Below are 23256 nucleotides of genomic sequence, written 5' to 3'. Positions count from 1 at the left end.
CACCAAATATGGAGCAAGTGAATGCATTATGGACCCCACAAGTGACATGGCCGACTCTTGGGCTGCCCAATTTGGCGCCTAAGTGGGACCACAACCTGGAGTAAAACTGTCAGCATATCTAGTGGAACTTTAATATAAAAATTAAACTATATCATCAATGAGTGCAGCTTCAAAATTACCTACGATGAAAAGGTACCTCTTCAGCTCTCCTCCTTTGGCTTCATGTTTCCCTGCAGGGTGTCTTAGACAATTATAGATTTGTTCTGTCTTGTTGAAAGGTGATGACTTAAAGCACCGTGCACATGCCTCGGTATAAACATGGTAGGGTTGGCTGCATTAGGCACAGGCAGTGGCACCCAGAGTGCCCAACAGATTCATATGTTAAGTGGGGCCCCACATGGTTTGGGTGCAACAGTCCCTGCGAGCTGTTGTATGGGTCCTGCCAATCAAACGCACCCTCAAGTGACTGGGCCACAGGGCACCTCATGAACCCAAGAACAACCTAGTAAATAAATAATATTAAAAACTTCCCACCTTATATCTTAAGGAGTAGCTTAACAAATAATATCAAATCATAAACTTCCTACCTTATCTCTTAAGGTTATTCATTCCATTCACATGGAAGGATTGTGTTGGGAAAGGGGGAGGAATAAACATGAAGAGCTTGATTGGGAGATGCAGAAATGGGATGGAATATGAAGCTAATAATAAATGAACTAGGATGGGGCGTTAATTGGAGGAGGTAGCCAGGATTATGCATAAGCAAACGGTCATTTATCCAGTTATTTTGAAACCAGCAAAGCTCTATCATGGAGATGGCATCAACGATCAGCTCTAATTAACGTTTTCTTTTCTTTTTCTTTTTTTAACTAAACCAAGGAAAACCTGGTTCTCAACCAGCTGCCATCAGGATGGATGTGAACTCAACCGACTCTCACGAAGGCCTCCACCAATAAAAGCCGTGTGGTCTCGAGTACGAAAACCATTGGTGGCTGCAAGACTGAAGCTGGGTGGTCTCCTTGGTGGGCAAGCGTGACTTTGTGTTTTTTATACCAATGAGCTTGCAAGTGAAGTGCTTTTCAATTCTGTGGTCTATCGTGACCCTCTACTACAGCTACGGGTGTAACCGGGGTACAGTTCAGGTTTTATCAGACCCCATTTTGAACCATGTTTAAAAGTAAGACCCAAACCCGACCCAATCTAATTTGGGTTCGGGTACAACTAAAATTTGTGGACCCATATGGGTTAATGGGTTTAGGTATACATTGGGTCGTGTTTTTAGTATACCTATTTTGATTCGGGTCTGGGTATAACTGAAAAAAGTAGACTTATATAGGTTAATGGGTTTGGGTTTCGGCTCGGGTCTTGATATGGTCGGTATTCTATACCTCATTATCTGTCAATAAAAAATATGTAAATTAATATAATCAACTATTTATTAAGAAGATTATATGCTAACACAATAGAAGCTTAATATCTATTATAAATAATTCCAGAATTTAAATATAAAAAGAATATATCCATGCCAACCAAACATTTTAAGTTAAACAAAAAAAAAAACAATGATATATCATATTCAAAATGTATCAAATTCAATGAGTTCTTGAGTGTTTTCCTGAGATTCACTTCAATCTGGCAATTTCTGACAAAAGGGCAATAGGAAGTATACACAAAAATGAAATGAAATCTAGATTACTAAAATGCAGTGCATATTAATTCTTAATTTATCAGCATCTTTAAATGCTTAATTGAATATATAATATTTACTTATTAGAAACTTTCAGATGGATCGTGTATGAAACAGGTTTGGGTACAGGTCAATTCAGGTATATAGTTGGGTCAATTAGGGTTTAGGTACATAATCGGGTTGGGGTCGGGTTGGTTCGGTTTTAAAATATAGAGAACCATTTGGGTATGGCTACATAATCAAGTCTGGTTCATTCGGGTTCAGGACCCAACCCAAACTCATAGGCTCACCAATATTGGTTCAGGGTGCTTTTTGCTTAATCTTAACCTATAGACGCATTCATCATTGGTCATTCACTAAAAGCTGTGCTTTGGATTAAACAAATTTTATCAAAAATCTTGATTTTATTTCACCGAGTTTTGGTGTAATATGAACCATCGTTTTTTTATTGCTGTAAAAATGCATCTAAGCATGAAAATGCATAATCTAATGCATATTTTATATAAGTATAAAGAATACATTTTGAGTTCAGACGATTTAGAAGATACAATTATTTAGAAGCTATCTTGTATTTAACAATACATGAATTCAACCTTAATAAAATAACTAAAATACCCTTAAAATGTGATATTTTAAAAAAAGATATAATTATTATTTTTGATTTCATAGGTCTTTTTTAAGTTAGAGAAAAATAAAAAGTCAAACACCTTTTCCACAAAAGTAATTTTATAAATACATCAAAGTTACCTTTTTGACCTCAAAAAGAAACCATAAAATTTTCAAAAATGTCATTCTTTTAAAGAGGTTTTAGTTATTTTTACAAGGATGAATCCATTTAATGTTGGATTAACATATATATATATATATATATATATATATTGAAGAAACCACCTGAGGATTAAAGACCTAGCCTCATTGGCTCTTTCTGCCATACTCACGGTTATTGTCCTAGCAGCATAAAACCCTTACGGCTTACCCTTCTCCCCAAGGGAGTCACCATGCTCCGGCTTGTGCAAGGGGTGACACTTATGGGATTTGACCTAGACCACCCGCCTAACAGCGATAGGCCCCCATCCCACTACTCCAAACCCCTTGGCGCTATATGTAAATATATATACAAACAATCTAGTTTTAATCTCATGATGTGTTCAGCATGTTTGATTTAATAGGAATTGAATCTTGGATCATGTCTTTTTTTATGAAAAAACATGTTTTTATAAGTCACAAAAAATTGATGCCTTCATAGCTATTAATTTTTGGATCACCGAAAAAACTTGTGTACAAGTCGAATTCCAGCAATCCAAAAGCCGTTCCCACTGAACAAAACCTGTAGATCACATCTATTATGTTAGATGTGAGAAAAAAAACCAAACAAGGGGATTCTGCCCCCATTTGCTAGGTAATTTGCACATACAAACGACTGTCGTCATAGGCGGAGCTGGGGCCCAGTCCTACCTCCCGAAACAGTTAATTTTTTTTTTTTAAAAGCCCAGTCCCAGCCCAGCCCTGATTCCATATGAAATAGATTTTTATCCATTTTTTTAGCCCAGTCCTAACCTAGCCCAGTCCTAGCCCAGCCCTGATTCCATATGAAATAGATTTTTATCCATTTTTTTAGCCCAGTCCTAACCTAGCCCAGTCCTAGCCCAGCCAAATAGTTTGATTTGTCTATATGAAATAGATTTTTATTAATAATTGTAGCCTTTTTTATCTCAAAAAAAAAAATCAGGGGCACTGCCCCCGAACCCCCGACTGTTTGTTAATTGTAGGAGGCTATGCATAAAAACGTGTGAAAATTGAATCATATTTAGCAAATTGGCCTGAATTGATCTTCTCTTTTATAAATTTTGTGATCATTATAACATGTGTTCACAATTATCTTTCTTTTTTTAAGGCAAACTGGGGTTAGGCAGACCCTCACCAGTTATTATTCAACTTACCAATGGGGTTTTGAACCTGCAACATCCCACCACAGGGGCAGAGGTGCACTGACCATAGTTTAAAAACTCGCAGTGTTGACCCGGTGACTTGGTTGCCTCAACCCGGATCGCCCAGTCACTAGGTCAAAAAACATGTTTAACTCGAATTTTACAAAACTCGGCTGAGTCATGTACGAGTCATGCATAAATATATACATATAATATGTTTTATATAATTATATATATTATATAAAATATAATATAATATTTTATATATTATATATAAAAATACAGTTATACATGTATTAATAATTATACATTAAATATATTATAAAAATATCATATAATGCATATTATATATAATATATTGGTAAAATACTATAAAATATAGATAATATATATATTTATATATTTATATACAATCTAAAGTTAACATGACCAAGCCGAGTGATGAGTTACTCAAGGACGAGCCGAGTGATGAGTCACTGGGTTTTAAAACGATCGCACTGACAGCTCCAACCAACCACCGGCTCACAATTATCTGTTTTAGGCATTAAGTGCATATTTTAGAATTTGATTGGACACTATAAGTGATCATTTACTTCATTTATATATCTTCCTTGTTTTAGATAATTTTCTGATTTTATTTTTGCTTTTTAATTTTTTTAAAAAATCATTCTTTTAATGGGCCGTTTTTCTGAATCTTTTTGAAAACGGATTCAGTTCACAAACCGATCCTGACAATATTGGTTGAAATGCTAGGGACTATTCCTTATCTTAGCCAACAAGGAAAAGTGAAAAGGCAAATAAACAATTGGTTTCTGCTTGAACCAACTTGTTTTAATTATTTTTTTCCTACTTTCTGCTAAAATGATTAATATTCCCTGCACTAAAACAGTTGACCCGCATCATACTGATTCATTTATACTCATCACATTTAAAAAAAAAGATTTGCTTTTTTCAGCTCTACTTTTGCTAAACGATCGATCCCTTAACTCTCTCAATAAAAGCAAAAAGTAAAAGAGAAAAAAGTTCAGTACATGGGTGATAATTGGCTGCCATAATTTTAGAAGAACTCAATGAAAACCATCAAAAGCCATGTGGTGGTCGGCAGTAAAACTTTGTAAAGACTAAGACAAAAGCAAGTAGCTCAAGGCCATCTCAGACATTGAAGTACATTAGTTTTTAGCATATTTCAAAAAACGTCCAATTTATTAGATATTTACAAAAACACATTTAAACTTTTCAGTTATTTATTACACATGCCTGTGTTTTTTCATTTTGTTATCCAAACAGATACTTGGTCTTTCACCAAGTCGACCATTGTTTAGTGACTTAGCCAAACGAAATGATTAAAATGCCCTCAGTACTTATTTCTATTTCTTCAGTTCTAGAACATAGGTGGCTTATTTTATTGAAAAAGGACAAAAATATGATTCTGTACCTCAGGTGGGGTATTCAAAATATGCTAAGGAAAATGCAGCTGAATGTAATAAGTGAAAGTTGGCGGCTGTTGGTTTTGTTTTATCCTTGCGTTTTCGTAATATTTAATTAGCAGGTAAGCATAAAATTGAACTTTTGACTACCCAACCAAGAAAAACAAAAAGTTGGTTCATGATTTTCAATGAGACGTTATTAGTTATTCTCAATAACTTATTTCATTGGCCCTACTAGCCATGCGCAGTTGCTTAGCGAAAACTTATTAAGCGCATCTTCAAATGTGTATTCTATCTAGTTCATGTCATTTAGTACATAGTCATCTCATACCAGCTATCACTTCTGAAATGGGCACAAACTTGCCTTAGCATTGCGTGTTATGGAGCATATTGTGATTTCACGCATAAGCTACAACAAAACCTCGTCACTGAAGGAACATGACCTAACCGCTTCCACTCCGAAGACCAGTTGATGATTGAACACTATAGCGAAGAGCACCATCCAGACTCATCAACAATGCCTAGGCATTCACTCGCCTAGTCCTGAGTTACCATACTCGGTTAGAATCACCTAAGGTGATCCCTGGGAGAATTAGCCCTAACTCACACGCATCTCCTTACGTTCAAACGTTATGCGTAAAAAACTCCTGCAAGTCGAGAGGTCCTTAAGCAAATCTCTAAAGGCATCATCCTCTGATCCGCTAGCACTGCTTAACCAAACAATGTTTTATGTATGTGCCGCCATGCAACAATGCACTAACGATCATACCATTGCTTATTGCATGTCGTGCTATTACCGCACGTCACCGATCAAGCTAATGATATTGCGTGTTTCTACAGTCGATGCATTTTTCACTTAGTAGAGCTCTGCATTGCACCTGCCTCATTCTGAAGGCTTGGTCTGGGACATTCTTTCCCACCCAAACCATTATTGTCATCGACAATGCCGATGCAAGTAAGAACACAGTCTTTAACTGATATGTCAATTTTCCTTTGCACTTATCTTTGGTTTACTTCTTTTCTTCACTCTACTCAACTTGTTCTGGTTTTTATCCACCATCGTCGCAACCTTTAACACGCCAAGTCTCATTTCTTAATGCGCCTTCGATCACTTAGATAACAGTCTTTCACTCCATCAACATTGAGCATTCTTTGCTCGTGGAACCCCAGTGCAGTCCCATATACAAGCAGGTCATCCTCGTCTGCACGACAAACTTGTCATCTTTATGCTCATGGATGAGGTGCCTTTCGACCCCAACAAGGTCAATTCCAAGCCCTTCGTAGTCCTCACAGAGAAGGATGACCATCAACGCTTGGCGCAGGGATATCAACTCCTTTAAAGTATAAACTTACGATTTTTCAAGGGTCCAAACTAGTCCTCAAGTGGGTGACACGTATTTGCATATCACTTCAAAGGGATCTTTCAAAGCATCTTTACGGGCACTCGTCCACACAAAGGGCAACACCGCCCAATGCTGCAACTCTCATCCGGAGCCAGAACACTTCAATTCTCATCCGAAGCCAGCAAAACATTCCTATAGGAACCAAACCGACGAGCTACGAATAACAACTTTTTTCGCACACACGATCCACAAAGGAACTGCCAACTCAAGGGACCAAAACAAGCATTCTGCTCAAGAAGAGTACTCCGTTAACCCATAATCTTGAGAGAGAATATAGCCATTTAGTTGAATCTCCCATACCCAAATATGAAAATTCATCCAGTCGAATCTAACATGCATTCTCTGTATGCACAAGGCAAACATCACGCTCCACCTGCGAGCCTAACGCACAACTGGTAGGAATCTTTGGATTATAGATTCAGAGGCTACATACCATATCATAAATTTCATATTCATCATTTTCGCCTCGGTGCCTATTTCCTTTCCACCCATCGATCTCCCTGATGGGACATTCGCCCCTGTCACTCATACTGGCAGTGTCATATTGACTTTCACCATCACTTTGTACAATGTTATATATGTTTCTCATTTCAAATTCAATTTTATTTTCGTTAGTAAATTAATTCATGATTTGAAATATGATATTGTATTTAAAGAACATCATTGTGATTTTAAGGACCCTCACTCGAAGATGACAATTGGAACGGGTAGGCTGCAGGGAAACCTTTACATTCTTGAGTGCGGTGGTAATCACGCCTTAACTGCTTCGTCTCCTTCTATTTGGCACATTCGACTTGGACATTTATCCAATTTTCGTCTTCAAGTTCTTATTAATTCTAATAAAGTTAATGATACAGTTTCTCATGAACATTGTTCTGTTTGTCATAAAGCTAAACAAACCAGGCTACAGTTTCCTCATGGGACCATATTCTCTTCCAAACCTTTTGAGTTATTGCATTGCGACATATGGGGGTGCATATCAAACTCCCTCTATGTCAGGAGCTCATTTTATCTTGATTGTAGTAGATAACTACAACCGATGCACGCGGGTCTATCTCATGAGGTATAAGTCTAAGACATTCAATGTTATCAAAGATTTTCTCTCGCTAATTCGCAATCAATTCTAAACCAATGTTTTAAGCATTCGATTTGATAATGAAACCAAATTCTTTTCAAATGACATGCAAACTTTTCTTCGAGAAAATGAAATCAATCATCAACATAGTTTCATCGCAACACTGCAACAAAATGGTGTTGTTTAACACAAACATCGAGATTTGTTGAATGTCGCCCATGCTCTTCGTTTTCAATCTAATTTACCACTCAAATTTTGGGAGGAATGTGTCCTTACTTCCATATACCTTATTAATCACCTCCTCTCAAAACCCCTTGATGGGTAAGACCCCCTATGAGATATTATACAACAAAATGTCCAATTATGCTTATTTATGCATATTTGGTTGTTTATGTTATGCTTTCAACATCAACCATACCCACAAATCTGACACACGTGCCAAACAATGCATCTTTGCAGGGTATCCATATGGTCAAGTTGGTTATAAAGTTTATGATCTTGAATCTCAAAAAATTTTTGTCAATAGAGATATTAAATTTTATGAAAATATTTTTCCTTTTCAAAATCAAGAAGCCTGCATTCTTGTATTCTTGATGTCAATAATGTCATCCCCATACCCATTTTTTAGACCCATTAATCTTATCCACGAAATCACAACGTAGAGCCTTCGTCCACCCTCTCAATTGCCACCACATCGCCCTTTGTTTCACACGACCCCCTCATTCTGCTTGACACCCCCAGCACCCTCGACATGCCTCCTCTTCACCGATCTGATCGTCCTCGCCAACCACCTTCTTACCTCAAGGATTTCAAGTGTTACTCTATAACACCTGTACTCCAATTGAATGCTTCATGTGATGTGGCTCCAAGTACTCATCATCCTCTCCACCATTACCTTGAATATCAATGTTTTTTTTCTTCACATCGAACCTTCTAAGCCACCATCACTCAAGCTTTTGAGCCAAAGATTTTTTCTCAAGTTATATAATATAAACATTGGCATGATGCTATGGCTGCTGAAATCCAAGCACTTGAGGTGAACCACACTTAGACGGTGATGACATTACTTGAAGGTAAGCATCCTGTCGATTGCAAATGGGTCTATAAAGTCAAATTTTGGTCTGATGGTTCCATTGAATGCTATAAAGAACACTTTGTTGTAAAAGGGTACACTCAAATCGAAGGTCTCAATTACAATAAGACAATTGCTCCAGTTGCCAAGATGGTCACTGTTCGTTGCCTTCTTGCCACTTTTTCTATCCGTCATTGGCATCTTTTTCAAATTGATGTCAACAATTCATTCCTTTATGGTGATCTCAATGAGGAGGTGTACATGCGGCTTCCTCTCAGATTCTCTTGTCAGGGGGCACATCCAGTTTGTCGTCTACATAAGTCCATTTACGGTCTCAAACAATCCTTACGAAATTGGTTTACAAAGTTTTCTTCTTATTTAAAGGAAATTGATTTCGTTCAATCCAAGGCCGACTACTCTTTATTCTCTAAAATTGGGATGACTTATCATTTGTTCATCTTGGTGTACGTAGATGACATCATCATAGCAAGTGATAATCTTGATCAGATTTATGCCCTGAAATCAAATTTTCATCGGCGATTTTGCCTTAAAGTCCTTGGCATTCTCAAATACTTTTTGGGCATTGGAATGACTCGCTCCAAACAAGGAATTTTTCTTTCCCAATGCAAGTACACATTAGATATCTTGGAAGACATGGGATATCTAATTTCGAAGCCATGCTCCTTTTCAATGGAGAAACATTCCAAGTTCAATGCTACAGATGGTTCCCTTTTGAAAGACTCGAGCCTTTTTTGACGGTTAATTGATCGATTAATTTACCTCACCATCATGCGCCCCAACATCTCATATGTTGTTCACCTTTTAAGTCAATTCTCTAGCCAACCACGCACTCTTCACATGGATGCGGCTCTCTGCATATTACGCTATCTTAAAGGCTGTTAGAAAAGTTTTAAAATATAAAATCCTTTTAAGTTTTGTTTCCCACCAAAAGTGCTTTGAAAATGTTTAGTCCCATATCTAAGAGAGAAAAGTTTTTCAAGTGGTTTAAATAGAGGGTTTGTTATCTATTCTTTACTTTGGTAAGCCTTGAGTCTTTAGGTGGCTTGCGGATGTTGTTGCGCATCGTGTAACACCGGATGCGCCGTTCGTGCATACGCGTGCGCGTGTATGCGCAAGGGTGCTTGAGGCTCAATATGGCATTTTGATGGCGCACTTTGCACGCTCGCAACGGTGCGAGGTGCATATGAGGCACAAATGTCCATTTTGTCTTTTCGATTTTGAATTGTCTGACAGTTTGAAAGGTTTTAATTGAATTTATATTGAGTTTATGGTGCATTGTGGTTGTTGGACTGTTTTAAAGGCCTTTAATATACAGTTAAAGGTGGGTGATCATTCAGGGACCTTTTGAAATTGTCAGATTTATGGCATTTAATATCATCTATGGCAAAACGTTTTGGCCTTACTAGAAGTCTATAAATCTCTTCGTTTTCTCATCTTTAAAAAAATGAATTTCTAACTCTCCAGATTTCTCCTTTCTTTCTTCCTGATTTGGCTTACATAGTTCAAGTGTGGGAAGAGGTTATATGCTCTTGCGAAGTAGTGACTCTCTGAGGTTCAAGCCTAGTTGTATCCTGGGAACTTAGTCGCAACAAACCCCTTTTTCACATCTTCGAAATTCTCGGAGTAGGGCGATTGAAGTTCTAAAGATAGCGATCTTAAGAACGTGCCTCTAGGCTTGAGCTCTCCATTTCCTTAAATCCTTTTTCGTCATCTGTTTGCACTAACAATTTTAGAACTTCAATATGGCCTCTGGTTCGACATCCAACTCCATCAATCTGTTCAACCGTGACCTTGAAAAACTTGATCGATTTGATGGGTCAAACTTCAAGCGGTGGCAATCAAATGTATCTTTCTTGTTGTCTGAGCTGCATATCGACTATGTCCTCAAAAAGGCTTGTCCCACTGTTGTTGCTGGAGAAATTGAGACAGAAGAACAAAAGAAAGAGCGAGAGAAGTGGCATACTGACAACTACCGATGCAAAAGGCATATCGTGAACACTTTAGTTGATTCTCTCTTTGACTTGTATTCACCATTGAAGTCGGCTAGAGAGTTGTGGAATGCTCTCGAGATCAAGTACAATGCAAAAGATGCTAGTAACAAAAGGTTCATCATAGATCAGTATGTTAATTTTTCTATTATTGATGATAAGCCTATGCTTGCTCAAATTCATGAGATGCAAATATTGGCCTATAAAATCAAATGAGAATGTATGTAACTTGATGATGACTTTCAAGTTGCTGTCATCATTGAGAAACTACCGGATTCTTGGAAAGAATATAGGAATTACCTAAAACATAAAAATAAAAAAATTGCTTTAAATGGTCTTAATAAGGACATCCGAATTGAGGAGAAAACTCATTTTCATGACAAAGAATTCAAGTCCTAAAGAGGATTATCCTAAAGTGAATTTTGTTAGTAACAAGGGTGGCAAAATCATGAAAACCCAGAAAATCAAAAAGAATTTCGTGAAAGGGAAAAAGCCAACAGATAAAAAAAAATAAGTTGCTATGTTTGTGGTAAGTTTGGCCATTTTGCTAGAGAGTATAGAGAAAGGAAGATGACTGGTCCTAAGCCAAATGAGTCAGAGGAGAGGCTTGTTGCTGTAATTTATGAAACATTCATGGTGGCAACAAATAAGGATTGGTACCTGGATACTGGAAGCACTATTCATATGGCAAACGACAGGAACTTGTTCAAGTCATATAAAATAGTGGGGGAGGGATGTAATCTCTTTATGGAAAACTCTTTCTCAACTAAAGTGCTGGAAAAAGGGAGTGTGGAAATTAATTTCACCTCCGAAAAAATTCTAACACTTAAGAATGTCCACTATACTCCAGAAGTTTAGAAAAATTTAATCTCTGCAGATCTACTATCATGAAATGGTTTTAAGATTGTTATTGAGTATGAGATTGTAACTATGACCAAAGGAAAAATCTTTGTAGGAAAAGAGTTTGTCACTGGTGGTATGTTCAAGATGAGCATAAATGAAGCTATTACTTCTGTTTATATGGTTGACTCCTATTTTTTTTGGCATTCACGATTAGGATATATAAATTTTTGTTGCATTCATAATATGAATAACTTTGGTCTTCTTCCTTGTCATGTTAGAATAAAACATAATCATAAGTGTGAGACATGCATTCAAACCAAGCTAACTAGACTCCCATTTCCTAGTATAGAAAAGAATTATAAATTGCTTGAATTAGTGCATTCTGATGTGTGTACGATGAATAATATTTTGAGTCATGGCGGCAATAAGTACTTTATTACCTTTATAGATGACTATTCAAAATTCTGTTATGTTTATTTGATGAAACATAAATCTGAAGCATTTTTAAAATTTCTCCTTTATTTTGCTGAAGTATAAAATAGATTTAAAACAAAGATTGTACATTTAAGAATAAATAGAGGAGGTGAATACTTAGGTGAAGAATTTGATAAATTCTGTGGAGATAATGGTATTATCCATCAAACATCAACTCCTAGAACTCCTAGAACTCCTGAACAGAATGAAGTAGCAGAAAGAAAAAACAGAACACTTGTAGAAATGATGAATGCTATGCTTTTTAATACAGGTTTGCATTCTAACTTACGGGGAGAGGTTATACTTTCTGCTTGTTATATTATTAACCGAGTTCCTTATTCCAAATCTGAAAAATCACTTTATGAATTGTGTTTTGATAAGAAACCTAATCTTAGTTATTTTCGTGTTTGGGGTTGTTTAGCATATGTTAAAATTTTAGAAAATAAAAGAAAGAAGGTTGGACCTAAAGCATTTAAATGTGCATTTATTGGGTATGCTGAACATAGTAAAGCATATAGATTTCTGGACATTGTTAATGATGTTATTGTAGAATCTAGAGATGCATCTTTCATAGAACATAAAAATGTATTTGATTCTCTTCTTGATGGCAGTCATATTATAGTAGATGAACATCCTGTTAATGACATGATTGAATATTCTGATAATTATACTGCTGAACCAGAAACTGAAGTTAGACACAGTAAACGCATTAGAAAACCAATTAATTTTGGTTCAGACTTTTATACATTTCTAATTGAGAATGATTTTGTGTCCTTTCGAGAGACAATGTCTTCTCAAGATGTTGCCTTTTAGAGAAAAGTTGTAAATGATGAAATTGAATCAATTATGTCTAATAATGTTTGGAAATTAGTCGATTTACCTGTTGGTTGCAAAACTATTGGTTGCAAATAGATTTTCAAAAAGAAATTAAAAGCTGATGGTACAATCGATAAATTTAAAGCTTGTTTGATTACAAAAGATTTTAAATAAAAAGAAGGTATTGATTATTTTGATACTTTTGCTCATGTAACCAGAATATCTACTATTAGAATTTTAATTGTCATGGCTGCCATATATAAGCTTGAAATCCATCAAATGGACGTGAAAACAACCTTTTTGAATGGAGAATTAGATGAAGAGATATATATGGAGCAACCTAAAGGTTTTGTAGTGCTAGGGCAAGAGCACAAAGTTTGCAAACTTGAGAAATCCTTATATGGATTAAAGCAAGCCCCTAAGCAATGGCATAAAAAATTGATAGTTCTCTGATACATAATGATTTTAAAATACATGATGCTGATAAGTGTTTCTACAGTAAAGTAGATTGTAACTCAATTATTATTATCGATTTATATGTTGATGATATGCTTATTTTGGGTTCCAATAGTGAATGCATAAATCAAACAAAAAGATTTTTATCTTTCATATTTTGTATGAAAGATTTGGGTGTTGCAAATGTTATTTTAGGAATCAAAATTATAAGAAATGATAATGGCTTTGCATTATGTCAATCACATTATATTGAGAAAATTTTTACAAAATATGGATATATTAATAGTTCACCGGCATGCACACCATATGATCCAAATATGAAATTGACTCCAAATGTTGGTGCAAGTGTTCAACAATTAAAATATGCCAGTGTTGTAGGCAGTTTTATATATGCAATGAATTGCACAAGGCCTGATATTGCCTATGCAATGAGTAAAGTGTGTAGATATACTAATAATCTTGGTCATCAACATTGGAATGTAGTGAACAAGATTCTTAGATATCTTAAGCATACTTTAGACTACAGAATCCACTATACCGAGTTTCCTGCTATTATTGAAGGGTATAGTGATGCAAGTTGGAATACCTACTTTGAAGATTCTAAGTCTACGAGTAGTTGGGTTTTTACCCTTGGTGGAGGAACAGTTGCATGGGGCTCTAAGAAACAAACATATATAACTCATTCTACAATGAAATCTGAGTTTATTGCTTTGACATCTGCTTGTAGAGAAGCTGAATGACTTAAAAATATGCTAGTGGATATTCCACTAGGTGAAAAGCCTATACTTGCTATTTCAATATTTTGTGATAGCCAATCAGTATATGTAAAGCAGGTGATATGAAATACAATGAAAAGTCTAGACATATTAGTCTAAGACACAGTTTTATAAGACAAATGATTGATGCTAATATTATATCATTGAAATATGTAAAGTCATGTCAAAATTTGGTAGACCCATTTATGAAAGGCCTTTCGAGAAATGTCATCACTAAAATATCGAGGGAAATGAGAATTAAGCCAATTAAGTCATCACCTAAGGATACCCAACCTAGAGCGTTGGAGATCCCACATGCCTAGGTTCAATGGAAAATGAATTGGTGAATGACAAATATTGAGCATATTTATGTGAACCCATTACTGATGTTTGCTCATGAGCTGTAACTAATGTGAGGGTTTAGCTAATAGCTCTTAATGAGTTTGTAGGCCTTAAGGCTAGGGTGTGTGTTACAGTACACTTAGACAAACTCACCTATGCGAGTGTAGAAGTGTGAGCCGCTTCTTATGAGATTTGGCAATTCTCTAGAGCACTCATGAATCCAGGGAAGCACAAGGCTCAAAATGTGCCAACATGAAATCCACACAATTGAACTTTTTAGAAACCTATGTATGATTGAAAACTCGTTAACAATATAAGGAGCTAAGTTCAAGGTAAGTCCACTTAGCACCTTGGTTAATTTAAGTTTTCCTTCAATAAGTGGGGGTTCAAGTCTTACAGACACTCTCACTGATGTATAAGTTTCTATGCAAGCCAAGTACATTTTAAAACTTGTGGGGGATTGTTAGAAAAGTTTTAAAATATAAAATCCTTTTAAGTTTTGTTTCCCACTAAAAGTGCTTTAAAGATATTTAGTCCCATATCTAAGAGAGAAAAGTTTTTCAGTGGTTTAAATAGAGGGTTTGTTATCTATTCTTTACTTTGGTAAGCCTTGAGTCTTTAGGTGGCTTGCGAACATTGTTGCGCATCGTGCAGCAATGGACGCGCCGTTTGTGCGCACGTGCATGTGTGCGCAAGGGCGCTTGAGGCGCAATGTGGCGTTTTGATAGTGCACTTTGCACTTCGCACACTCGCAGCAGTGCGAGGTGCATATGAGGCACAAATATTCATTTTGTCTTTTCAGTTTTAAAATGTCTGACAGTTTGAAAGGTTTTAATTGCATTTATATTGAGTTTATAGTGCATTGTGGCTGCTGAACCGTTTTGAAGGCCTTTAATCTACAGTTAAAGGTGGGTGACCGTTCGAGGACCTTTTCAAATCGTCAGATTTATGGCATTTAATATCATCTATGGCAAAACGTTTTGGCCTTACTAGAAGTCTATAAATCTCTTCGTTTTCTCATCTTTTGAAAAAAAAGAATTTCTGACTCCAGTTTTCTCCTTTCTTTCTTCCTGATTTGGCTTGCAGAGTTCAAGTGTGGGAAGAGGTCATCCGTTCTTACAAAGTAGTAACTCTCTGAGGTTCAAGCCTAGTTGTATCCTGGAAACTCAGTCGCAACAAACCCTTTTTTCGCATCTTCGGAATTCCCAAAGTGGGGCGATTGAAGTTATAAAGATAGCGATCTTAAGAACGTGCCTCTAGGCTTGAGCTCTCCATTTCCTTAAATCTTTTTTTGTCACCTGTTTGCATTAACAAAGGCACCCCGGGCCAAGGGATTTTAATGAATGCATCTAGTCAGTTAACTGTTCTTAGCTATTCAGATTTCGATTGAGCTTCTTGCCCTATCACTTGCAGGTGTACCTCCAGATATTGCATAATGCTAAGCCTGAGTTCAATTTCTTGAAAATCCAAGAAACAGTCCATTGTATCTCGCTTCTCTGTAGAGGCCGAGTATCATTCCATGGCATTAGCGACTTGTGAGCGTATTTGAGTCAAATCTTTATTGACCGACTTTGGGATTTCTCACCCTCAGTCCATGACTCTATTTTGTGACAATCAAGCTACTCTGCATATTGGTGCTAACCTTGTCTACCATGAATGCAACAAATACATCGAAGTTGATTGTTAGCACTCAATTCGTTCCTACCCACTCACAGTGCGCCAACATTTTCCCCAAAGCTTTGGATAGTGCACAATTATCTCTTCTGAAGTCCAAGTTAGGCATGCTCGATCCATATGCTTTGACTTGAGGCGGCGTATTACTTATTCTTGATAACTCGATAGTGAGTTATCACAATCCGTTAGGTATTCTAGATAACTCGATATTGAGTTATCGATAATCCTCAGCATTATCGCATGTCATTTGATAACCACCTACCTAGATATGTGGTAGTGAGTTATCGAGAATCCTCAGCATTATCACATGTCATTTGATAACCGCTTACCTACATAAGTAGCAATGGTTAACAGATTATGTTATCTATTATCTACTAATAACTATATCAGTTCTCTTTTTCGTGTAACTGTACATAAGATTAACCTATATAAAATACAATTGAAGTGTGAGACAATATATATCAATAAAAAGTAATTGTTTCTTTCGTGCTTCACCTCGTCCCTTTTATCATAAGTTGACTCTACTTGGACAGGAGTTTGAAACCCAAAATGTGTGTCCTTTGCTGTGAAGTCAAAGCTGGGTGTACTCCTTGGTGGACAGAGGTACTTATCAATCGGAGGCCAGTCAATGTGCGGTCTGTGATAGGGGTAGGGCTTTCTCTTGGCCTAACCCCCAAAAAAAAAAGTAACTCAACTAAACTTTTGAACTTAGAAATCAATGATCCTTATGTTGATTTTGCCCTAAGATGAGAGAGAGAGAGAAGCCCACACTTAACCTCAGCTGGCCTATGCCCCCAGCCCGCCCTCTCCTCTTCCCTCTCTTGCCCATTAAGGGGGAGTTTTTTAGCAGCGGAAGAAAACTCTGTTCAAGAGTTTTTGTGGAGTCTTCTTCTGCTGAAACAGAATCGGATCCCCACCCAACGGGAAAGCTTTCCATGGAAAGGGGGGATCATGTTTAAAATATGGGGTCCGCAAAAACACTTAGTACTTCATGTGTTTAGGACAAAAAACCCTTGTTTCCGTGGCACGCAAACTTGTCCCAAGAGCCTGCTGTTTTAGCCTTGCAGGAAAAACATACTTTGACCGATGGGGGGGGGCTCTGCTTGTTCGGTAGGAGCTGTTAGTGCACGTTACCATGTGTTGGGACATTGCAAGTTCAAAACCCAATGATACCTTGTGGAACTGGTGGGGGACTGGGGGTCTGCCTAACCCCAGCTTAGCCTATCAAAAAAACAGAACACACACACACTTTGGATATCAAACTCTCCATACCCTTCACTTTGAATGCTGTAAGCCAGCCCACCTAACACCATGTGAGGAGCGCTTGTGGAGCTGGTGTCAAAATATTTGCTTGACACTAAACCAGAAATGCCAGAGTTCATGGCCTTTTAGTGGGAAAGCATATGAAAAATCCAAACATCAATTTATTAGCTACCAATCAACTCACAACCATTAGAGGAATGTTAATGATTTGATGGTAATGTTTACTTGGTTTCTCTACACAATGCAAATACATGTGGTGGGTTTTGTCTCTGGCTTCACTTGCATTATTTATATCGGTTGCGTTAAGCATAAATATTTATTATCATTTTTATTTATTTCAAATTTCAATGTATTTTTTTTGTCGTTTTGTAAAGGTTTTATATGATCATTGATCCGCTACAGTTTACATAGCACTCCTTGTTCGGAATAATGACAGGAAACTGTTTGCTTCTTATGTAGATCTTTTCTTGTGTCATCTGACACCCCACCCCCTTCCACCAATGACATCACCATGGGGAATCTAACATGGTATAATTTGTTTTCTTGGAGAGAATATGCTCTCTGTTCTGGCCTGAGCCAGTGCAAGAAGAATTTCATGATTTATATATTCTTAACTTTCGGTTCCGGTTCCGGTTCCAATGGCATCGATTACCGTGTTTTAAACACAACAAAAGCTAACATAAATAGTTTGACACATGCAAATTCAACTGAAGCCTAATTGTGCAAAACAAAAAGTTGAGAAGAAATGCTAAAGCCTTGCCAATATTTTATGATAATTACCATGGCATTAATGCAATTTCTCAATCAATCACCTAAATATTTGAAAGCAATTATTTACTTCAAAATTTAGATTCCGCCTTTGCATCTTATTCAATGCATTCTTTTTGATAACTTGAAACTGGGAACAAGTTTCTGTAGAATAAGATTTAGAACTTATGGGGATGATCATCCTTTTAATTGTTTGGTCACTATGTATCTTTTTCATGACATTCTCTTGTTATGGGTTTTGAGCACATTTCAGCTAACCACCCTTTGACAAGTACGTTACACCATTCAGTAATGTAGAGAGAGAGAGGGAGGAGAGAGAGAGAGAGTTTTTTGCCTTTTTCAGCTTTTATTTGTAGTTGTGGCTGTGGAAGAATTGGCGGTGAGGAGTCTCCTTCTTTGTGTTGTATTTTATTTGAAAGGGGGACCAAGCAGGGTAAGTATTTCGCTTTAGAGTTTTTTTTTTACCATATATATATATATATATATATATATATATATATATATATATAGAGAGAGAGAGAGAGAGAGAGAGAGAGAGGCCTAATTTTCACGTGAATGTAGAAGATGCCATGAAAACCTAGCAACAGCTTTTAGTGAGAGAGAACTTTCACATAAAATGACATAAGCAAAACCTAGATAGAGAGAACTTTCACATCAAATCGCCCCCATCTCTTGTTGAATAGAATCACTTAAATAGCAACAAAAAAGATATTGATCGCATTCATGATTCAGCCCATCCCCTCACCGTCCTCGCTTTTCTTTTCCCTTTCCAACCGATTGATCCCTTCCACCTTTCCCTTATTTTACCTTTCAGCCCCTTTGACATCGGCATCTTCATTCCTATATAGATAGATTGATAGAGAAAAAAATAAAAACCAAAATAAAAGGGGAACTCGCCCAACCTCGTCCCCACTATTCTCTCCCTCTCTAACTCCAGTTTCTCTCTCTACCCCCATCTCTTCCTCCCTTCTATAGATATCAAAAATTCTAACACCCCAATTCCCCACTTCCATTATTCAGCTTCTGCACTCCCTTCTCTTCCTTTTCGCCTGCTTTCCCTCTCTTTGATCCTCTCCATTCTCTCTCTCTAGATTGTGATTTCTCGTCCTATCTCGAGAATTTCTGCCACCAACTTCGTTCTAGCTTCATTGTACGCGTTTTCCATCGCTGGTGAAGGAAACCCATGCTTTCTTTCCCCACTTTCCCGTCTCTCATCTTGGTTGACTCCGGATCTCAGTTTTGGAGAAAAGCCCTAATTTCAAAACTACGGCTTTTTGTTTCAAGGGTCTGGCTGTAGGTCTAATTTGTTGTAGGTATGGAGGGTTTCGATGGTGATGGCCTTTCCGAAGAAAACTCAAAGGATACCAAGGAATTCCATAGGGGTTCCTCAGGTCGGTTCTCTCACTCGAATCCTAACCCTAGCTATTTGTATGTGAAGCCTTAGATTAAGTTTTTTAGTCTGTAATGCTATAAACAAGATATTTTGTGCCTTTTTGATAGCTGGATCTGGTTTTTAAGTGGTGCATATTCTAATTTTGCCCTGGGGGGAAGATGGATGATCTGGTTAATTATGATGAGGTGTAGATGTTATGGCTTCTGGTGCTATATTTTCATGGATATCAAGAGATGGTTTATTTTTCACTCTTTTGTTGTCAAATTTTGTGTTTGGTGTTGGTTTTCTATATTAATTGAGTAACTTGATCGTTTGTTGCATATTATATTTTCTGTTCCTGTTGCGACTTAGTTGGCTTAGTGGCTGGTCTCTATGTTGATTCAATACAAGCAGTAGGGGAAATAACACGGTATTGTCTGATTCATGTGGATTTGTCGGATGTTGTAATGTATCAAGATCCTTATTCGACAAATGAGTATTAAAAGATGACCACATGTTTCTTACATGACCGGCAGTTTTATATGTATCATGTTTCTTACAATCTATTAAAAGATGATCATATGTTTCTTACAAGCAATTCAAAAGGTTGTTACTAAAAGCAAATTACAGTTAACTGGTTTTCCATCTTCTTTCCCCCATATAGATTTGAATGGAAGGAACTTTTTTCTATCAAAGTTTGGCCATATTTAGCTAAAAGCTGCATGATGGTGCGACTGTTAACATGACTATGTATGGGAAAGTGCTGTGTTCACCACCACTTGGAGATATTTCTTGTCAACTCAGCAAAATCTGCAAGTGATTTCTCTGCTTGAAGGCAGACAAACCTTTATAAAGTAGCTTATCTGTGTTACTGATAAATTGTCGCAGAGCATGGCCTCTTGGATTTGTTGCCTCACAATTTATACGCAATAACTTGCTGAATCTTGTCACAATTGTATGCCTTGCATATCTTTCTATGTAATTTTTTCCAGCTGCCAGCATGATAGGTATTCATCATCTTCTTTGCTATATTTATAAATGTAGTGATTGGTAGGGTGCAATATGAAGCAATACCTTTTTTTTATTATATCATTTTTCAGTCTTTTCTTGTTTCCTGCATTTTGTTACAAATGCAAGTATGCCATGGGCATGGTATTGAAACATGATACCAGTTTGGCTGTATTTGTTGAATAAATATTCAAATCAGAGTTGTATGTGTTGTCTTTTCTTGAATGACTCTAGTTTCTATAATAGTAAATTTTCAATGAGTGAGGGGCACTTATACGCTCTTACACTGTTTTTGCATGTTATTGTGTTTCAGTGGTTATTGTTCTGTATCTGCTTTAGTCAGTAGTAACCATACCATCTTCTGAAAGCAGCTGACTGTTCATTTAGTGTTGTGATGTTCTGTTTGAGTCATATAATTTGCTATAAGTCTTTCTTGAATTTTTTGCTAATTTTAAAAGTAAAAATTATGTTGCTTTGCCCACTCTTTCTCTTCTGCTATGTTGTTCCCGCTACTGATACTCTCTCTACTTATTGTAAATGTGAAGAGGTTTTGTAAACAGATGAGCTGTGACCTCTGATTGAGCTTTTTTGATAGTTTTGTTGGCATTAAAACCAACAAGTTAAGGTACTAGTCTAATTGGGTATTGTTTTAAGATGATTCCACAATGTCTACAGTTTTCAAAAATTACAGTCATATTGATATTTTGGTATCCAAATGTGCTTTTTACCTTTTTTTTTGGATTTTAGCTGTGTTGTATGGACGGGGCTACGAATACTTTGTAAGATGCCGTATGGCTGGTACTACATGCGTTTTGTCAAAGGATTGTAAGGAGGTATGGCTGCACATACAAAAATGTATGTACACATTTATGTATGTAAGGTATGTAATACATGTATATGTGGAATATCCCATCACCAGCACCCTGGTATACCAGCATCGACATGGGTAGTAGGGCCATTTGAATTACCCATCTTACATATGGTTTTTAGTGACTGAGATTTGACTTCATTAATGCGTGAGCTAATGTTGCCAAACACTTCTTTAACTTTTCATCACCAGATTCACCACCATTAAAAAGGTGCCTTGCAAAAAATGCATGCTGTGAGACAATCTCATTGAGCATTAGCGTTGCTGCTTTCCAAAGGCAGATGAAAATTGATGGCCAATCACAAAGGCAATTTGCCTGACCTTTTCTAGGGAGTCGCAAAAGCATCCTTATGTTTTCTCACCAATATTTTGATTACGCATTTTGGTCTTTTACATATTTTAAGATGTTTGTGCTTTTAACTGTTAATACATATCTGAAAGGAAACAAGGTTCTCCAAAATATATTCACCAAGAGAACAAGATAGACACTCAAAGAGTTCCACCAAAGTACCAAAAGAACGCTCACAAACCACAAAAAGGGCTCACACACAAACACCCACTAAAGGGGCAAACACAAGGAATAAAAAATAATATTTTATTGATCAAGACCATGCAAGAATCATACATTGAAGAGGGGCTTTGCCCCATATTTATACACAGTGAAAAGGAGACTCATAGAGAGTCGTTGGGGTCCCAACGACTCCCTATGTTGACTAGTCAACTAATGTTGACTAGTTCAAAACTAAAAAATATAATCCTAGTTACAATATAGTTATATTACATATAACTATATATATGTGTACATTCAATTTTAATACTCCCCCTCAAACTTACGGTTGGATAGCCGGAAGTTTGTCCAAGAAAAAGTAGAATCTAGGAGCAACGAGAGGTTTGGTGAAGAAATCCGTCAGTTAATATTTTGAAGTAACGTAGGGAAGATTAATAGTGCCATATAGAAATTCCTCTCGAACATAGTGACAATCCATCTCAATGTGTTTGGTTCGTTCGTGGAAGGTCTGATTGTTGTCACAACTCAGTCATGATGCTCCTTTACACTGAACGTCCATGTCAGCCATCTGTCTCCTTAGCTTGACCACCTCTATAGTGTTAATATATATATATATATATTTATATATATTCTTTATGTATTCATATCAAAATGTCTGATAGGGGTATTTTGGTAATTTCACTGCTCCATTTATTTTTCCTTTTTCCTTTTTTGTATTCTTTTTTTCTTTTTTATGTAATTGGGACCATTGGGGGCCCCACCAATATAGTCGTTGGGGCTCCCCAACGACTATTTCGGAGCCCCAATGGCCCCCTCTTAGTTGTTTTTTCTCTCTATAAATTGAGGGGCTCTCCCCTCACACTTCTACTCATCTTTTTACCTCTCAATAATATATTTTTTGCCTTTTTGGCATTCCCCTTTAGTGGGTTTGTGTATTGTGCACATTATGTGCTTGTAATTGTTGGCTCTTTGTTAAATTCTTCTAAGAGTTATCTTGTTATTTGCATTTTCGTATTGTTCATTACATGGTATCAAAGCCAATTGGGTTACTTGTGATCTTGAAAGTATTTTTCTAAATTCTTTCTATATTCTTTCTCAACTCTACCTTTCTTTGCCATCATTGAGCACGACACAAGAGTTGAACTTTCTTTCAAGCTCAACGGATTAAATTATTTGACGTGGGTGTTGGCTATGGAGAATCACCTTCGTGGAAAAAAGCTATGGGGCTTCGTGATGGAGACTACTCTTGAACCAACATTAAAGCTCACCAAGATTGAAGGTGGCGTCGAGAAGGCCCTTGATGGTGAAGATCACATTAAAGTAATCAATGAGCATCAAACTAAGGTAGAAGATTGGGAAAGTAACCATGCCAAAATTTTGGCATGGTTCATGAACAATGCTGACATAAAAAATTGTGCCAACATTGCTAAGTTTAGAAGAGCCAATGAAGTTTGGTTCTTTCTTAATGGTATGTATATCCAAAAAGATTTAGCTAGACAATTTTTTTG

General features: G+C 36.8%; 1 protein-coding gene across 3 annotated transcripts in view; it reads left to right on the top strand.

Annotated features, from left to right (window-relative positions):
- The first annotated feature begins 18672 nt into the window (after positions 1–18672).
- The window catches only part of LOC149834457 (protein PAT1 homolog), a 28674-nt gene continuing 24090 nt past the window's right edge, over positions 18673–23256 (top strand). For 2 of the 3 annotated variants that reach the window (XM_090011420.1, XM_090011419.1), the window contains exon 1: positions 18673–19383. In XM_090011420.1, coding sequence (XP_089867546.1) covers positions 19308–19383 — 76 coding nt within the window. In that variant the 5' untranslated portion in view covers positions 18673–19307. Of the gene's footprint in view, positions 19384–19426; positions 20372–23256 lie in introns of those variants that run through there. The other variant, XM_090011421.1, reaches the window with a different exon arrangement.

The sequence above is a fragment of the Nuphar pumila genome, chromosome 6 (genome assembly GCF_984573655.1).
Source record: "Nuphar pumila chromosome 6, dmNupPumi1.hap1.1, whole genome shotgun sequence".
NCBI lineage: Eukaryota > Viridiplantae > Streptophyta > Magnoliopsida > Nymphaeales > Nymphaeaceae > Nuphar > Nuphar pumila.
This window is presented reverse-complemented; position numbering and strand designations above follow the sequence as displayed.